We start from the raw sequence: 17,945 nt of genomic DNA, 5'->3' as shown, positions 1-17,945 counted from the left end.
AATACAAAATCTTATTTCCAACATTTCAAAACAATACTATTTCTATTTATGTTTTTACATGAAGAATTCAAGTGTGACGATTGTGATTATTGTCATTCATAATTTTCTAACGATGGCAAATATCAAAATTATGCGGTTGTACCTCCTGTTCGTCTATGCGGTTCTGCCCCAGAGGACAGTTTTTAGAAAGAATGCAGTTTCATAGGTTGCTCATTAAGTTATGTCGATGTCAAAAACGGTTTTTACTTGATAAAATAATCCTGATAACAAATATGTTTCACACTAAAATCAAATATTGCTTAATCCTCAAAAAAAAGGTCTGGAAAAGTATGATGTAAATATAATATTTTTATTCAAATAGACATTATCATGTACAACTTTCCAGAAACGCAACAGGCGTTCTTTTTGACATAATCGAAATGAAGGAAACTAATTTACCTACGCATGGTATGCATTTTGCCATATTAAGTAACATTTTTCAAAGGGAAATGTTGAAAAACGGTTATGCCCCCACTTCCCCTAGTTATTTGCATTTTATTAGTAATCTGCTATTGACAACGAGTGCTGTGCAACATTATTATAAACAATAAAATAACAATTTTTGATATTTAAGTGAGTTGCTTAGACTTTCTAGCGTAGCTTAGAACATTTATACAAGCGCTTATATCTGTACTCACATTCTTGCTAAAGTGAACATAGACAGCCTTATTAGCATATGATCTCTTTTACAAGATATAACCTGATAAAAAGAGTTAAACAATTCCAAATTTTGAAAATTAGTAAAGTCATAGATCTTTATTATGATATAGGTTAGTGGCACCCTTACTAATGCACACAAGTAGTAGTAAGGGTGCCATTAAACTATTGTAGTAGTAGTAGCAGTAGTAGTGGTAGTGGTAGTGGTAGTAGTAGTAGGTAGTAGTAGTAGTAGTAGTAGTAGTAGTAGTAGTAGTAGTAGTAGTAGTAGTAGTAGTAGTAGTAGTAGTAGTAGTAGTAGTAGTAGCAGCAGCAGTAGTAGTAGAACTGTTCTAGATGAGAGACTATTTTTCACTCTTGTATCTCATTTTAGATAAACCTCTCTTTGTTATAGCAAGTATTATTTGCAGACCAATTAATATGTTCTGTGTTTCTGTGTTAGTCATCAAACCCCTCTGATTACTTCAGCTTTTATTATTTTAAAATTATTTTTATTTTGCAACTATGTTTGCTCTTTAAAATTATTTTAAAAAAATAACTTTTTCATAACAAAAGCTAGTTCTAACAGATCAGAAAAATATGAACCTGAGAAACACATTGTAACTGACATATTTTATAACTTAAAAGTAATACAGATTAAAGTTGAGCTTATGCAGGTCTAAAGCTTTGCGCTTGTATTTTTTGTTAACACTTAAGGCATTCATTTTCTAGCAAATTTAAAACCCTGTAAACAACTGTTTGCTTTGTGTTGAACTTTAGGATGATATTGTAATAACTTTTGATCAGATGAAGGGGTTCTGAATGGAAAGTTAGTGTACCACTGATATTTTCAAGACTGCATCTTGCAAATTCAATTAATCTTTTTTTTTGTAGCAGATTAATGAAGAGAAAAAATGTTCTGCATAAAATGACTTTTAAATGAATGGATTTTATTTGTTGTAAACGCTAGAGCTCCACTAAAAAGAATGGTAAAAGCTTCAATAATTATGTAAACACTGCAAATAATTATGTCTTCCTAAATAATTGTGGCAATTGCATCTTTAAATAATTAAATTTTTAAAAGTGTAAAAATGGATTGATTTATGTATTATAGTAAGCTATAATATTACTTTATTTAGTTGCAAATACTTAGCTTATTCTATTTAGAAACAGATGCAAAAGTAAAGAATATTATAATTGAGAAAGTGACAGAGTACCACTACTACCACTACCACTACCACTACCACTACCACTACCACTACCACTACCACTACCACTACCACTACCACTACCACTACCACTACCACTACCACTACCACTACCACTACCACTACCACTACTACTACTACTACTACTACTACTACTACTACTACTACTACTACTACTACTACTACTACTACTACTACTACTACTACTACTACTACTACTACTACTACTACTACTACTACTACTACTACTACTACTACTACTACTACTACTACTACTACTACTACTACTACTACTACTACTACTACTACTACTACTACTACTACTACTACTACTACTACTACTACTACTACTACTACTACTACTACTACTACTACTACTACTACTACTACTACTACTACTACTACTACTACTACTACTACTACTACTACTACTACTACTACTACTACTACTACTACTACTACTACTACTACTACTACTACTACTACTACTACTACTACTACTACTACATGTGAAATTCTTTTTTTTTTATATCATCAAGGCTACATGGGTTTATTGAGCATCTAAATTAAGAATATAAATAGTTACAATAAAATATTTAAACTGATAATAAGGGATATTTTAAAATAACTTATGCAGCCACTGATCATTTGATTGGATTCCTCACCCCAGAAAAAAGCCAAGTACAACTTTTTAAGTAAAAAGAACGAATATTTTCAAAGCAACCAGAGTTTAAACCTTTGAATAAACAATTATAATGGGCTGATTTCTACTTAAAGTCAAATATTCATATTTCAGGATCTGCTTGGATTTGGAGGCTGAAACTTTCGAGAAATTCTTTTTATTAAATCTTCTCAGCTGTATAAAAAAAACTGCAAAACTTGATGAACTGACATGGAATCTTTAATTACTTCAGATTTTTTATTTTAGCAGTTAGTTATGAAACAGTTATAATTTAAAAATACCTTTTTTCTGTGTTTCTTCTTTTGTAACCTCTTCATCAAATATTGCTAGTAAAACACTGAATCTTTTCAAAGCTATCAAAGAACTTTTTATTATCTCTTTATAACGAAAAGGAGCAATTTCATGAAGCGTTTCAAGAAATTCCATTAATTTTTCTTGATTATTGTTATTATCATGATCAATATGTTCTATGATACAATCAACATCATATAAACAAGTGTGATAAGCAAATGTCTTCCAGTCAGGAGATAGACGTTCTAGTAATATCCTCTGAATGCTTTCAAAATATTCTATAAGTTAAAAAAAAAAGAACACTTTTAACAATATTTTTTAAATTTTACAACTTGTCATATATTTTCTAATATTTAACAAACTAAAAAAGAACTTTCTAACGAGCAGTTAAATGATTAAGATTTCGGTATCTTCTATCATTCATAACACTAATTCCTCATTGTAAGTAAAAAAATATTCCAGATTCAAACTTTTCATAAATATGTAAATTTCATCCATTAAACTAAGAAATAATAACTTAAATACTTCTAGAAATCATCTATCAAACTTCACTTACACATGGTTCTCTGTTAGTAATTTGCAAAAAATCATGAAAACTTTTGAAATTTTATTCATTTGAAATTAAAACTACATGTAAAAACTACTTTAATCTGTGTTAACCATTAATTGTTTAACACCTGTTTAAATCTTTTGTTTCAGTACTACATTCAATAAGTTTTAGCTCATTTTTTTAAAAAAGTATAGAAGTAATCTGCTCCTTCATTTAAACAAAAGAAGTGTTTAGAAAATTCCTTTGTCATACTACAGAAACAGAACATAATTAAAGGAGAAGCAGTGAACTAAGTACATGGAATAGTTAGAAAATTATATTAAATTATAACTATTTTCAACCTAAAGTTCAAAACATTTCATTTCTGCTTTCAAAACTATTACCTCAACTTAAATTATTTGGCCATTCATAACTATTAAACAATGGTTATTATTCCACACATCATATAATACAAACACATTTGCAAAATAACGTTGTTTAACAAACACTACAGACACTTACCATCTAATGCTACTCCTAATAAAACATCATATCGATTTGTGGTATTAAGAGACATTTCAATTAAATCTTTAAAATCAATAGGATGGATTTCACACAGCCTATCAAGAAATGCAGCCATTTTAGATTGGTTATTTTGGTTATCATAACCAATATATTCCACAATATTATCAATGTCATCTAAACAAGTATGACGAGCAAATCTTTTCCAATCAGATGATACTCTTTTAATTAAAATGTGTTTAATTGTTTCATAATTTTCTAAAAAATATTTTTAAAAAATGTATTTAATCAAAAATCAAATTAAAATAAAAAAATATATTACCATCATTATACAACTTATTTACAACAATTAAAGTAAATTTCATCCAATAACTTAAAATATTGAAACAACTCTCATACCATCCAATGCCACACCAAACAAAACATCAAATCTTTTTAATGCATTAAGAGTGTTTGCAATAACCACTTTGTAATTTAGTGGACAAATTTCAGTGAGCTTTTTGAGGAAAGATGACATTTTTGATTCAGCATCCTTATCATCATGGTCAATATGTTCAACAATAGTGTCAATATCATTTAAACCAGTTTGACGGGCAAATCTTCTCCAGTCTGTTGATACTCGTTTAATCAAAATGTGATAGACTTTCTCAAAATTTTCTTATAAATGAAATTTAAAAAAGAAACAAATAAAAAAAAAAGAAATCCCAATAGAACTTCATTTTTCATACAAAAACTAACATTTGTTATTGTTAAAAGAGCAATTAATTTACAATCTAAATTCTTTAATGAGATATGAAAAACAAAAGAAATAAAGATTTGCATCAGAAAAAAAGGTGGAAAAGGGTCTAATAGGAATTAACAGGAAAAATATTTTCAAAAGCAACTAAAAATGGTATTAAAACACGTAGTGGAAGCCTTAATACATAGAGACAAAATTTATTACTTACTATCCAATTCTACTTCTAACAAAACATCAAATCTTTTTAAAGTAAAGAGTGTGCTTGCAATTATTTCTTTATAGCTGACTGGATTGATTTCATATAGCTTTTGAAGGAAAATTTCCATTTTTAATTCATTGTTGCTAACCTCCAAATCAATTTGTTCTATAATACTGTAAATGTTACTTAAGCAAGTATTAAAAGCAAACTTCTTCCAGTCAGGTGATACTCGCTCAATCAAGATTTTTGCATTCTTAATACTTTCTGAAATCAAAAAAATAATCACAATAGCTGTGTTAGCTTAAAACATAAATCAAGTTGCACAGCAAACTTTGAGATAACTTTTAGACAACTTATATGGATGAATTCACGTGGTATATTCTATTGAGAGTTCTTAGAAAGAACACTTTTTATTTAACCAGCAAACTTTTAACAGCTCTCAGGTAATGTGCAAGAGTTTTAAAAAATGAAAGAAAAAAAAAAGATGAAAGCTGAGTTTTACTTATTAGTGTCTGCTTAAACTTTATTAACTACAAGTTGATAAAGTTTAAACAGACACTATAACTAGATTTTTCAAGAAACATGGAGATATAAGGACTTTCAATAAAGTATAAACTTCAGACTTTCCCTTAATTTATATATTAACTTTGAATTAAATAATATTTTATTGAGAGATGGTATAATCTGTAGAGCATTATTTGTTAACATTTTAGTTTGTAAGAGGTTTAGTATTCAGTTATTATTCTTATTTTAGTTACTTTTCATAATACACATCTTTTTTACTTATTAAAATTTTTCTTTTAGAACAAATGGAAACTCAATTTATTTGAGTCAATTTTTGAATAAGACTTTGAATAATGAAATACTTGATCTATTTCCTTCTAACCAATCATTTTTCTTGATTTATTTCCCACAGTAATTTAGATCTGCATGAAAAGTTAATTTTGAAAAGTCAAAAGTTAACTTTAATTTTAAAAAGAAAAAGTTTGTTTTTTTGTTTTTCTTTACAGAAAGTGAAATTCACCTGAGGAGATTAAGATTAGGTCAACTTATTGTTGTAACTGACTATTATCTTGCACAAGAATGAGGCCTTTTAATAATTTTGAACACTGTCCTTCTTTTGAATAAAAAAAATAAAAATAACATAAAAGCTTAGAAAAATAAAAACCATATTTAAAAAGATACCATTTATAAGAAAAGATTCTTCCTTTTTTTCTTCTTTTACTTTTTCTTTTTTTTTTTTTTCATGACACTCATCTTCTTCAAATGCTGATAAAACACTAAATTTTTTCATTATAACCAGAGTACTTTTTATCAACTCTTTAAACTGTAATGGATTAATATCAAAAAGCTTTTCAAGTAATGCTTCCATTTTCATTTGATCACTATTATTCAGTTGGTTAATATTCTCTATAATACTGTTAACCTTGTATAAACAAGCATAATTAGCAAAACTCTTCCAGTCAGAAGATGCACGCTCAAGCAATAACTTCATTACAATTTCATTACTTTCTAAAAGTAATTAAAAAAAAACTAATCAAACACAGGATCAAAAAACATAAAAGTTAAATAAGGTTTAATTCTTAAATTAAAACTCTCATCTGGAAAATTTTTTAGCAGCAGATATAAGTATCAACTTAAAAAATCGAATGAATTGAATTCAGTAATGATCATTTGGTCATGATGATGTTGTTTCGGAAAACTTTTACCTGATGCTATTGACAAATGTTAATGATACTTATTTTACTTATGACATTTGTAACTTTTGTGAACACCATCTAAATGGCTGCTGACAATTTATTCATTCCTGTTTTTAAATTTATCAGCAAAAACTAAAAAAAATGCATTTTGCTGAAAGTTCACCATTATGAAACAGTTTTAAAATTTAACAAATATTACTCAACAAAGACTAGAATAATCAATTTTTACCAATCAAAGCTAGTCTGAACAAAACATCAAATCTACTTGCAACATTGAGAGAATTTACAATCAACTTTTTAAAATTTAAAGGATCAAGTTCACAGAGCTTGTCTAGGAATGCAGCCATTTTTGATTGATCATTGCTGTAATCACAGTCAATCTGTACTATAACACTATTAATGTCATTCAAACAAGTGTAATGAGCCAATCTCTTCCAGTCACCAGATACACTCTCAATTAGGATGCGCTTAATTGTTTCATAATTTTCTAAAAAAAAGATCAAACTTTTTTTATTTTCACAAGTATATCATTCATAAAATGATAATATTTTTAAGGAAACTTGATTCGTTATAAATGTGAATATGTATACATAAAGCACATGTTTTTTATAAACCAAACTGCATATTTTATTTAGCAACAGCCTTTAAAAAAAACAACCAATAAAGCATTTTTCAAAATTTCTAAGCATTAAGACCCAACTAATGGAGATGTTTTTAAGGGATGCTGTTGAAGTCTCAAGATTGAGATTGATGAATCTCAATTTGAAATTATTTTCAAAAGAGCGCAAATATTGTCAGTTGAAAAGAAGAAGGCTTTGTCTGTTAATTTGCAGTACAAAACAGTTAGTATACATAAACTTAATTTAAAGGCAGTTGATAAATGCCCCAAGTTAAAGCAAATGACAACTGTGTTTAAAGATAAATGAATTTATTTTCAAAACCTGTTTGATGTTTGCACTTGTAAATTTTAAAATGCCTAGAGCCACAAAAAGAAAAGAATGCAAATGCTTGATTTCAAAAATCCTTGCTATTGATTGAAGTGCTTAAAATGACTTGAAAATTACCATGAATACTTTGATAGATAGGATTATAAATGAGATTAAAAGTTTTTCTTTACTCAGGTGATTTAAGGCATGTCTCGCTTTTATGAGTGTTCGGTTGCACCACTACACATTTCTTTTGAGCATAACTTTTTTTGAAAAACAATTCACTAAAATGAACGTTACCAAGCAAAAGCTGTTAAAAATTAAAATATAATTTTTTTACGACATTATGGGTTATGACGCATTTTGTCTTTTCTGAAAAAGAAGAATATCTTTAAAAATAAACAAAATGATCTCTATGCACATCTTTTCCAGTAATGTTCAGTCTAGTACACTTTGATAATTGTTATTATCCACTTGTACAATTAGTGATTTGTGGTACGATTAGAAAATCCGACGTTTTTATAAACTTCCGGCGTCGTCCCTAACACGACTAAAAGAAGCAATCATCTTTAACGGCAGTTTGAGCAATAAAGTTGATAAGCGTAATTAAGATTTTTTTGTCGGGTGAAACTATGTGATCAAATTTACATATTATTTGATATGAAATTTTAGATTTTTAAATACTTTTCAGCTGTATCAAGCAAAACCAGAATAATTTTCTAGTTTGAATGTTTTACATGAAAATATGTTAAACAAGTTGTCTTTTTGCTATGTTTATCTTTTTGTTTTTGGTTTTTACTTGAAAATGAATTTAATGTTTTACTTAATCTTTTCTAATTTTTATGATTCATTTTCTGTGTAATGTACTTGGTATATGTTGGAGGTACATACAAGCATACCTACTAAGCCACTACCAAAATGTACTTTTTTTCTCAGATCATATTGGCTCACTTTGGGATTTGTTGTACATATTATTCTAAGACAATCCTGAAAATTTAAGACCTATTGGATAAAGAGCAATTTTGGGAAATAGTTTTAAAGTTTTTAAGTATTCTCTTGTTTTCAATGAATTATTCATTTTTATGGCATTTTTAATATTTATTATACTTCAGTACAAACTTTGATACAAATATTCATTCCATTAGAATATTTGAATATTATGGAATGAATATTCACCACATAATCTTAAACACTGAGATAGAAACAGAGGGCTGAGGGGCAAGAGTCCCCCCCCCTCCTTAAAACTTTATTTTTTTATTTAAATTTTGTTTCTGGCTGCCTTAGCCCCCGCTTATTTCTGAAATTACTGCGTTCAACATGTTTTTTTGCACAGGGGTGATTTCAAAGTTAAGTTTAAGAGAGGTTTGCTATTTTTAAAAAAATTATTCTTGACAGTAGTCAAGTCAAGGATGCCCTCTGACTTTGGTATGTGATCTAAATTAAATTGAAAAAAAAAACATTTTCTCATGAAAAAGGTATAAAGTAATCAGTTTTAGATAAATTACATTTATTTTCTGCTCTGCTTTGGTTTTTAGTTAGAATAAAATTATGTCTCTTTACTTGACCATAAACTATCTTTGATGCCTCTGATACTAGCTTCACGGACCTTTCCACTGACTGTGAATTGTTGGGTAAATCTGTAAGAATAGGTTTTTTAGAAGTCTGCAAAGCGTTCTCTAATTCAAATGATGGAATTAGGATAGAAGTTGGAGGTTCAACCTCAATTAAAGAAACATCAACTAAACTACTCCATGTATAAGCGTTAAAGTTAATAGGCATAATTAATTTTGCTTTGATTTTTGGTTTGACTTCAGGACTTACTTCTCTTAATTGCCTTATGTGCAAAACTTGCTTAATAGCTTGAGCCCTTATATCTTTTTCATCATCTTGCAACATAGAATATAAAAAGTTTTCTTGAAGACAGCAATAAGAGTTTCCTTGAAGATTTTGAAAAACAATTTGCTGTATATTATCTGCCTGATTTTTAACAAGCTCTATTGTCTTATGAAGAAGTCTAGGAGCATCTTTATAAAGTCCAGACCTTTTATGGGCAAACCACATGGGGCAATATACTTGGACTATATACTTTGTAATTGTACACAACTCATCTGTAGGATTCTTCGATCTTGCATAAACCATCATTATTCTTAAAGCTAGAGTTAACCATCTGGCATGGTAAACAGGTCCTGGTTTTTTTATTGAATATTTTGGAGATATAAAGCCTTTAGATATTCCAATACAGTACTCGTAAAGTTTACGTTGATCTGTACTAAGATCAGATAAAATATTAGAGTTTACATAGGAATCAATCTCTGAATGAATTGGAACAAAATCAATTATTGGTAAATCATGCAAATCACTTGCAGAAGCTTTTTGACCAATAGGGCCCTTATATTTCTTTGGATCGTTAGTTTTACCATCTACTTCAGCTATGACATGGCGAAGTGGTAACTCATTTTGGTGAAGTACACATCCTATTAAATGGATTCGTCGGTTTAAAAGCTTTTCTAATGTCACAACTAAGCCATTATCTGCACCAGTATTAGCAGAAGTATTATCAAGAACAATGGCTTCCAAACTACTAATGCTGTTGTATTTTTTGAGTATTTTTAGAGTCTCAGTTGCCATTGTAATTCCTGTTCCATTTTTTATTTCAATATGAGTTAAATATTTCTTAGAAAAAGGTCCACTTTCTGCAGTAAAAGTTAAGTGATGTTCATCTTTTACTGTTCTTTTAATAATAGGTTCTGCATATTGATCATATCCTAATATATGTGCTAATGTATTTTTGTCTTTTTTACTATCTACTCCAATGACTTTTAAATGAAAAACTTCTGAACTATGTTTTTCACTAATCATGGTTGAAACACGCTTTTTAGTATCAAATATCTTTTTTTCAGTGATAATTTGTGATCTGTCATTTTGAGTTATAATTTGATAGTCTATCAAGGTAGCAGTTGCTATGGCAGATGTTGCAGCGTCACTAACTTCGAACCTGATAGCAGCTTTGGCAATGTTAGTTAAATCTGTGTAATTTTTTTTACACAGTGTTTTTGCAAAAAACTCATGGTTTTGATTTTTATAATCATCATTATTATCTATTTCTACATCATAAGTTTCACTGATACAATCATTATCTGAATGAAGTGCCATGTCACTTGTTAAATAAATTTTCTCCTTACTTTTTTTTCTTGCGATCTTGGCTGTCTCTTTCTTATCAATTTGGCCTATCTGCCAAGTTCCAAAGGGCCCTCGCTTAACTTTTTGATCCTTTAAATACTCTCGTTCTAGAACTGGAACCTTAAGTTAAAAAAAAAAATTTTATAGCTTAGAGAAAGTATTTAAATAATAAAAAGCATAAAAAATAATTATACAAAAAAAAAAGTCACCTGTTTGCTTTCTTCACAGAGACATACATAGTGCTTGTTAGTGCAACCCTTGCATCGAACATTTCTAAAGGGTAATATGTATAATAAAATATAATGCCATAATTTGAGAAGAAATAAAAAAACTTTACAGCTGTAAAATTTGTTGACAGTTTAGTCACAAATTTGTGTGAACAAACATATTGTTTAATATTGTGGTTTTTTGAAAATGTAACTTCAAACCTGTCATCGCAATTTAAAAGAGGAAGTTCACATCTGCATGTTGATATGTCAAACAACTTTAAAAGGTTATTTTCCAACCAACGAACACTGTTTTTATGTTTTGAAGCTTTAGATCGTTCAGCTGCAATTACTTTTTGAAATGTTCTTTGTAACTTATTTCTTAGAGGTTTTTCCTTCATAAGTGGAAGATTTGGATTCACTTTTTTCCAAATTTTTAAAATTTCTTCACTTACTTTTAAAACTATGGCAGGAGAATCAATTTTTTTAGTTGTAATCATTTCTTTTTCGACCTTATAAGCATATTGAATAGTCTGTTTATATGTTGGAAGGTCACTAACAGGTAGTTCGTTTGGTTGCCCAGCATATCTTTCACTTTCATGTCTAGTTATAATATTATGCGTTCTTTTTCTTGTTGGTTTCCCAGATCCACATTTTGCATTCATTTTTTAATATTTAAATTCAGTCTGAAAAAGATTTTTTATATACTTGTTGTGTAAGATAATATAATATGATAATACCATAAATACAAAAGCAAAATATATGGCTAATATAAATACTTTATCCGTATTAGATTTTAATTATTATTTTATATTATAAAACATCGCAAAAAGTATCCTTTTCCAAACACATTTAAAAATGGCAAACTTGTTGTTATTATACAAATTTAAGACGCGAAAATAACATTTTAAGCGAGGTTCTGTCCTATTTCGCAATACTTAAATGGAACCATGAAAATGTAATTGGTTTTATTTTTCCCAAAATAATGACTAAGTTTTAAAATTTTTTAAATTGCAAATAATTTTATTGAATATAAATAGTACATTTCCCAAAGTGAGCCGAGTGTTGACTTTAACTTGGTAGTGGCTTAATACCTACCTACCTACCTACCTACCTACCTACCTACCTACCTACCTACCTACCTACCTACCTACCTACCTACCTACCTACCTACCTACATACATACATACATACATTACATACATTACATACATTACATACATTACATACATTACATACATTACATACATTACATACATTACATACATTACATACATTACATACATTACATACATTACATGCATTACATGCATTACATGCATTACATGCATTACATGCATTACATGCATTACATGCATTACATACATTACATACATTACATACATTACATACATTACATACATTACATACATTACATACATTACATACATTACATACATGAATTACATACATTACATACATTACATACATACATACATATATACATACATACATACATGCATGCATGCATACATAAGTACATACATACATTCATGCATTCATACATACATCTAAGTTGTTAATTTTTCAATTACTACTACAGGTTTGTGAAATTTTCATTTTTCAGCAAATGTAATAATGGTAAAAAACAAGACAAGTTTTGAAAGTACAAGGAAAAGTTGCAAAATCCAAATGTTTTTCATCAATTATTTGTCTTTAGCCAACCTTGAAGTTTTTATTGGTAGTGGGTTTAAATAAAACTTATACAAATATAAGAGAGCAATTTTTTTAAATTTCTTCCTTGAATTCCATTAAAAATATTTTTTTCATAATATGATAACTGCATTATAATGTGTATAAAATACAAGGTGCTGGATTAATATTGATAATTTTTTAATCCTTGTTTCTCATAGGACAATTAAAAATAAATGGGAATGAAATCATAGTGTTAAGCAGATTGTTTCATCGCAAAAGTAAGGAATGATAATATTAAATACTAATTAATCTTTTTTTTTTACCAATAATTGATTACTTTAAATAATTGTGTTAAATCTCGCAATAGGGTTTTGCTAAATGTCATTCTTTCATCTAGCTTCTCCATTGTAAAATTGTTAGAAAATACTCTGGAAAACTTTTGGAAGTTGACAAAGGCTGATATATCCAATGTTATGTAAAGCACACGGTGGATCAGACTGATGGCAGGGCCAGTAAACATAATTTAAATGCAATTTAAAAGACAATCTTTAAATGTATTTTGTTTTAGAAAGAAAATATTTTACTACCTTATGTTTATCTATAAGTTTTTATTTCCTAAGCTCAAGTAAGTTATTATCTCCTGATTTGTTAGAGTCAAATGTTAAGATGTAGCCTATGCTTTGGGTAATGAAAAGTGAAAAAATAAAATTATCAGGAAAAATACACACCAGGGTTGACCTTTAGCTTTTTTGTATTATAGGTGAGTGACAAATACCCCCCCCCCCCCTAAAAAAGTATTTTTAGTGCCAGTTTCTTCACATTCGTATCAAAGAAAGATCTAGTAAATTGTCCAATTTTTTTCTTAAGAAAAATTTAGTTGAACCAATAAAGGCATTTCTGAGCAGTATTCTCAAAAAGGATGTAATATTTTGGAACCTCAAGTTCAATAAGAACTTACACTTTAAATAGGTAAATATAATCATTTATATTTAATGAAAATAAATACTATTTTTTGTTAAATATGAATGTATAGATTTGATAGATGTATATCTTTATCTATTATCGGCTGTTTCTATAACAACAATGTCGGCCTTTGATAACGGTATACTTAACGTCAAATTCTTAATGCGATCAATCCCGCAAGGTGAAAACACGTCACACGCGTTTAAACAAAAATAACACAAAAAACGAAATTTTCTCAGACTGGCCTTAAATCACCCAAATAACAAAAGCAACCATGCTGCAACCAACCATAAAAAACAATATTACTTCAATTTGCTTTTAGAAACAACAGACAGATAGGAAAATGAGCCTTAGAGGGAATAATATTTGTTAGAACAAGTTTGATTAATTTGACAGTGACTCAATTATGCTACTGACAATCAATTTTTTTACGTACAGATCAGGATCAAATACAAGGAATTGTGTAATGCTGTTTATTGCTATAAAAAATGTAACTAAGGTGCATGCCTTAACATAAATGCAGTTTTGAGTACTGAATACCTCTAGCAAGTGATTGATCCTTGAAACAAAAAAAGAAATTTTGGAGGAAGAATGTTGATATGAGGCATAATTATGAGAAAGAAACAACAAAGTATATGGTTTCACATAAAAGATGTAATGCTTCAGGGTGCAGGACAGCCTTTCATAAAATTATTTTTGTGTTTAAAATCCTGAGAAATATATTGTTGAAATTTCTTTTAAATGATACAATATATGAATCAAACTGAAACTACCAAAAAGCAAAATAAAAAATACAAAAAAATGGATTTCTTCTATCTTTTTATCTAATTATCTTTTTCAGCTGTATAGATTATCCTGTAGCAAAATTTAACTGTCTCATATTAACAGTTTTCAAACATAAATTTAAATAAACTCAACAAATCCTAAAAATCATTCACCACATTTTACAAAAACCTTGATATAAAATAACCAAAATATAATCTTACCATCTAATGCCACATGAAATAAAATATCGAACTTTCCTAACGCATTAAGAAAGTTTCCAATTATTTCTTTGTATTGCCTTGGGTTAATTTCAAAGAGTGTTTCAAGGAAGGATGCCATTTTAGATTTATCATCTTTGTTATCTTGGTCAATATGTTTAACAATAGTTTCAATGTCATTTAAATTTGTCTCATGTGCAAATCTCTTCCAGTCAGTTGATAAATGTTCAATCAAAAACTTCTTCACTTTTGTAAATTTTTCTAAATACAAGAAAAACACAATCAAAATGAAGACAGCGTGAAATAGAATAAACCCAGACAAACTGTATCTGTATACATTTAAAACATAAATACAATTCTTTAAAATATGCAACAATATTTCAGAAAACTTCTATTTAGAGAAAGTAAAAAAATTTAGTATTATACCAATCAAAATACTAAACTCAAAAAGAAGAAAATACAATTAAAAGGAACTGTAATGGTCACTCATACTTATACACCTATGTACAAGAGTGACCATTAAGTGTTACTCATCTCCACATTAAATTTTACATTTGATTAGTTTAAAATTTCCAAAGAAGTTGATGTGCATAACAAAATTTGTGAGAATCTGCTATTCCAACAAAAGAACTCCAACTTTTCAATTAAAAACTTGCTTTTTGTACATATTTCAGTGTGTAGTACATAAAATAGAGGACAATATCAGCAAAATGTCTGCTGTGTGTTTCAAAATTTTGATAAAATACTGTTGATGATTCATAAAATAACTCTTTTCTTTTTCACACACAATACAAGCCAAAACTCACTCTGTTGATACATTTTTTTTTTAAATCTAATTTAGTATATTTACATTGATATTAAAAAACATGCATTAAAAGTCACACACACTTATAACTTGATCAATAACTATTTTGACATCCAGTTACCAAATGATGACATCGTGAACACTGATTAAATAAATTGGATTCCTTATATAAAGCAATGAAAAAAATAAAATTTTGTAGAGCTTGTGAGGAGCCTTAAAATTAAAAGAAATGTAATTCAAACTTGTACAAAGTATTACTAGTATAAAAAGGTAACTTTTCCTTAATTTTAGAGTTAAAAAAAAAAAAAAAATTTGACAATCTACCCTATTGCCCATGTCACATTCCATGTTCACCATGATGGTTGTAGGCAACAATTCTGTAGATAATTCTGAACAGGATGAGTTCTTAAAGTTTCTTATAATTTTTTTGATTCTATAACAAGTTCCTTCCTAAATAAACTCATCTAGCTTTGGAAATCTCTTATTTTGATGGAAAACACAAAGACAACCATTATCAAATCTTTCAAATATACTTTAATGTGATGAAGATAAGTAAATAAATAATTTATTTAAAAAAAGTTAATTTAAAAAAAAAGTTCTAAGAGTTTGCTTTTGTTTGCAAGTTACTTATAACTTCTAAAAGATGAAGTGCAATATGATTCTCTTCAAATGCAAATATGGTTTATTAACTAAATGCTATTTCATCATTTTTAGAAATAATACAAAAATAGATAAAATGACACAAGCACTCTTGAAGACTAAAGCATCAAACTTAAAAATGACAAAGTATGACAAAAAACTATATTTTTAATTAACTTTCCTGCAGTTTTGTATTTTAAAAAATAGAAATTTGAAAAATAAAAAAGCCTTAAATTTAATCAAAATAATTATATTATTTCAAATGAAAATAATAATTTTTGAAATAAAAACTGTTGAAATTTTAATGTTTGTTTTCTAGGCAGTTGAAAAATTATATTTAACATTTAGAATATGGTGCAACTTTCTTCCTGATGTGCTTTCTCCTTTAGTATGAGGTTTATTTAAAGATAAAGCTCAGTGTAAACTGAGCTTTGACTTTAAGTAAACCTCATACGTTTTTATGTTTTGGTGTTTTTCTAGCAGATTGTCATACGTTTGGAGTTAAGTGTAAAAGACTAGGTGGTTTGAAATTTTATCAGTAAGAACGCACACTGAAACTTAACTAATTTTAAACTTTCTATTATAAAAGAATTATGTCACTAAAACAAAAGAATTCTTTTATGAGCTTTAGTTACCAGTAGAAAAATTTTGAACAACTATGGAGCTTATATATTATCATTAAGGGATTTCAAGGCAAAATTAAAAGAAATGTTAAAAAAAAATTGGAAGCTAAAAAATAGCTGTGTTCTGAATGCTTTGGCTGTACATTGCTTGTCAAATGCTAAAAGAATTCATTTTAAGTTATTGTAAATCAAATTAAGTTATTGCTAGTTGCTCTAGCAAAACTATAACAAAACCATATCAACCATATACAAAGATCCTTCTTAAGCAGACCACAACTGCCACTCGCCATCTGAAAATAACAACATGTGATTCTATATTCTATACTGTGTAACAGCTATACCACATAAATACTAACACCACAGTTAAATAATGTAAATCTTGACTCAATCATTACAAATGCATCTAAATTGAAGCTAATTAACATTTTAAACTCAGTAAGAGAGGCTATAAAGGCAACAATTCCATTTCAAAAGATTTGAAAAGAATAGCTGCCTTTAGAGTGTCTCTACAAAATTTTACTAGTACAAATCATCCTTTAAGGGATTGTATCCTTTTTTATATTTACATTTCCTTATTACAATCAACTGCTTTTTTCTACTTGTACTAGTATTTACCTCTTGATCTTATGCTATTAATAATAATTACAGCCACATATTTAAAAACTAACTAAAAATCACAAATTTAAAGAATGGTAAAATTACAGAATGGTTAAACTACCAAAAATGAATGAATCTACTTTTTAATTCCTTTTGTTTTTAAATTTTTAAAAAAATTTCTCTCCCAAATATGTGTGATGTTTAAATTATGACAAAATAAAAATTTTAATAATTTATTTATAAACAGAAAAAAAAACTAAAAAAAAAAAAAAAGACCAAAAGTTCTCAAAATATCATGCTTGAGGCACATTTGGTGGTTTGGATTCCTTATCAGGCTAATTGACATATTTATCCATATAGTTTAGGGAATCTTTAGAATAATGAGAAGTTGCTAAACCTGGCCTAATTAGACAGTTAAAGTCCCAATACTAGTGAAGTACTAGTGAAGAAGTCATTTTTCTAAACATTCAATGATATAGAATGATGTATTAATTGCTTCAGCCTTGAAAGTACAAGTTATTGATTCGGACAAAATACACTCAGATAGGGTATTCAAATTAACAATTTTTTCAGAAACTTCTCTTTTTCTACAAAATAAACACTTTTTGGGTATGCATGTTTTTTTAATGGTTGTGTAATACCCAGAACTTCATGCAGGTAGCATGTTGCCACCTGCAAAGCAAAAGTATTTTTATCATTGATGACCAGAAGTGATTTCCTATTAAAGAGCTGGTTAACAAATTTTCTGCTTCTTTTCTTAGCTTTTATTTGTTGTTCAATAGCATTTGATATCTTTTTACGTTT

The 17,945-nt window shown here is 28.2% G+C and overlaps 1 protein-coding gene across 5 annotated transcripts in view; it reads right to left on the bottom strand.

The window, feature by feature from the left end:
* Window positions 1-17,945, bottom strand: part of LOC149893925 (uncharacterized) — a 79,960-nt gene that overhangs the window by 37,415 nt on the left and 24,600 nt on the right. For 3 of the 5 annotated variants that reach the window (XM_090076470.1, XM_090076472.1, XM_090076471.1), the window contains 7 exons: window positions 14,481-14,738; window positions 6,775-7,032; window positions 6,031-6,357; window positions 4,855-5,109; window positions 4,307-4,564; window positions 3,908-4,165; window positions 2,847-3,134 (listed from right to left, as the gene is read on the bottom strand). In XM_090076470.1, the coding sequence (XP_089932596.1) occupies window positions 2,847-3,134; window positions 3,908-4,165; window positions 4,307-4,564; window positions 4,855-5,109; window positions 6,031-6,357; window positions 6,775-7,032; window positions 14,481-14,738 (1,902 nt within the window). Of the gene's footprint in view, window positions 1-2,846; window positions 3,135-3,907; window positions 4,166-4,306; window positions 4,565-4,854; window positions 5,110-6,030; window positions 6,358-6,774; window positions 7,033-10,653; window positions 10,772-10,860; window positions 10,925-11,079; window positions 11,978-14,480; window positions 14,739-17,945 lie in introns of those variants that run through there. The other 2 variants (XM_090076474.1, XM_090076473.1) reach the window with 2 other exon arrangements.

This window comes from Hydra viridissima, unplaced genomic scaffold, assembly GCF_058129835.1.
Source record: "Hydra viridissima isolate aposymbiotic clone 2 unplaced genomic scaffold, HvirCarnegie_v1 scaffold_1, whole genome shotgun sequence".
NCBI classification, from domain to species: domain Eukaryota; kingdom Metazoa; phylum Cnidaria; class Hydrozoa; order Anthoathecata; family Hydridae; genus Hydra; species Hydra viridissima.
Note: the sequence above shows the minus strand (reverse complement) of the source record. Positions and strands in the feature narration are given on the sequence as shown.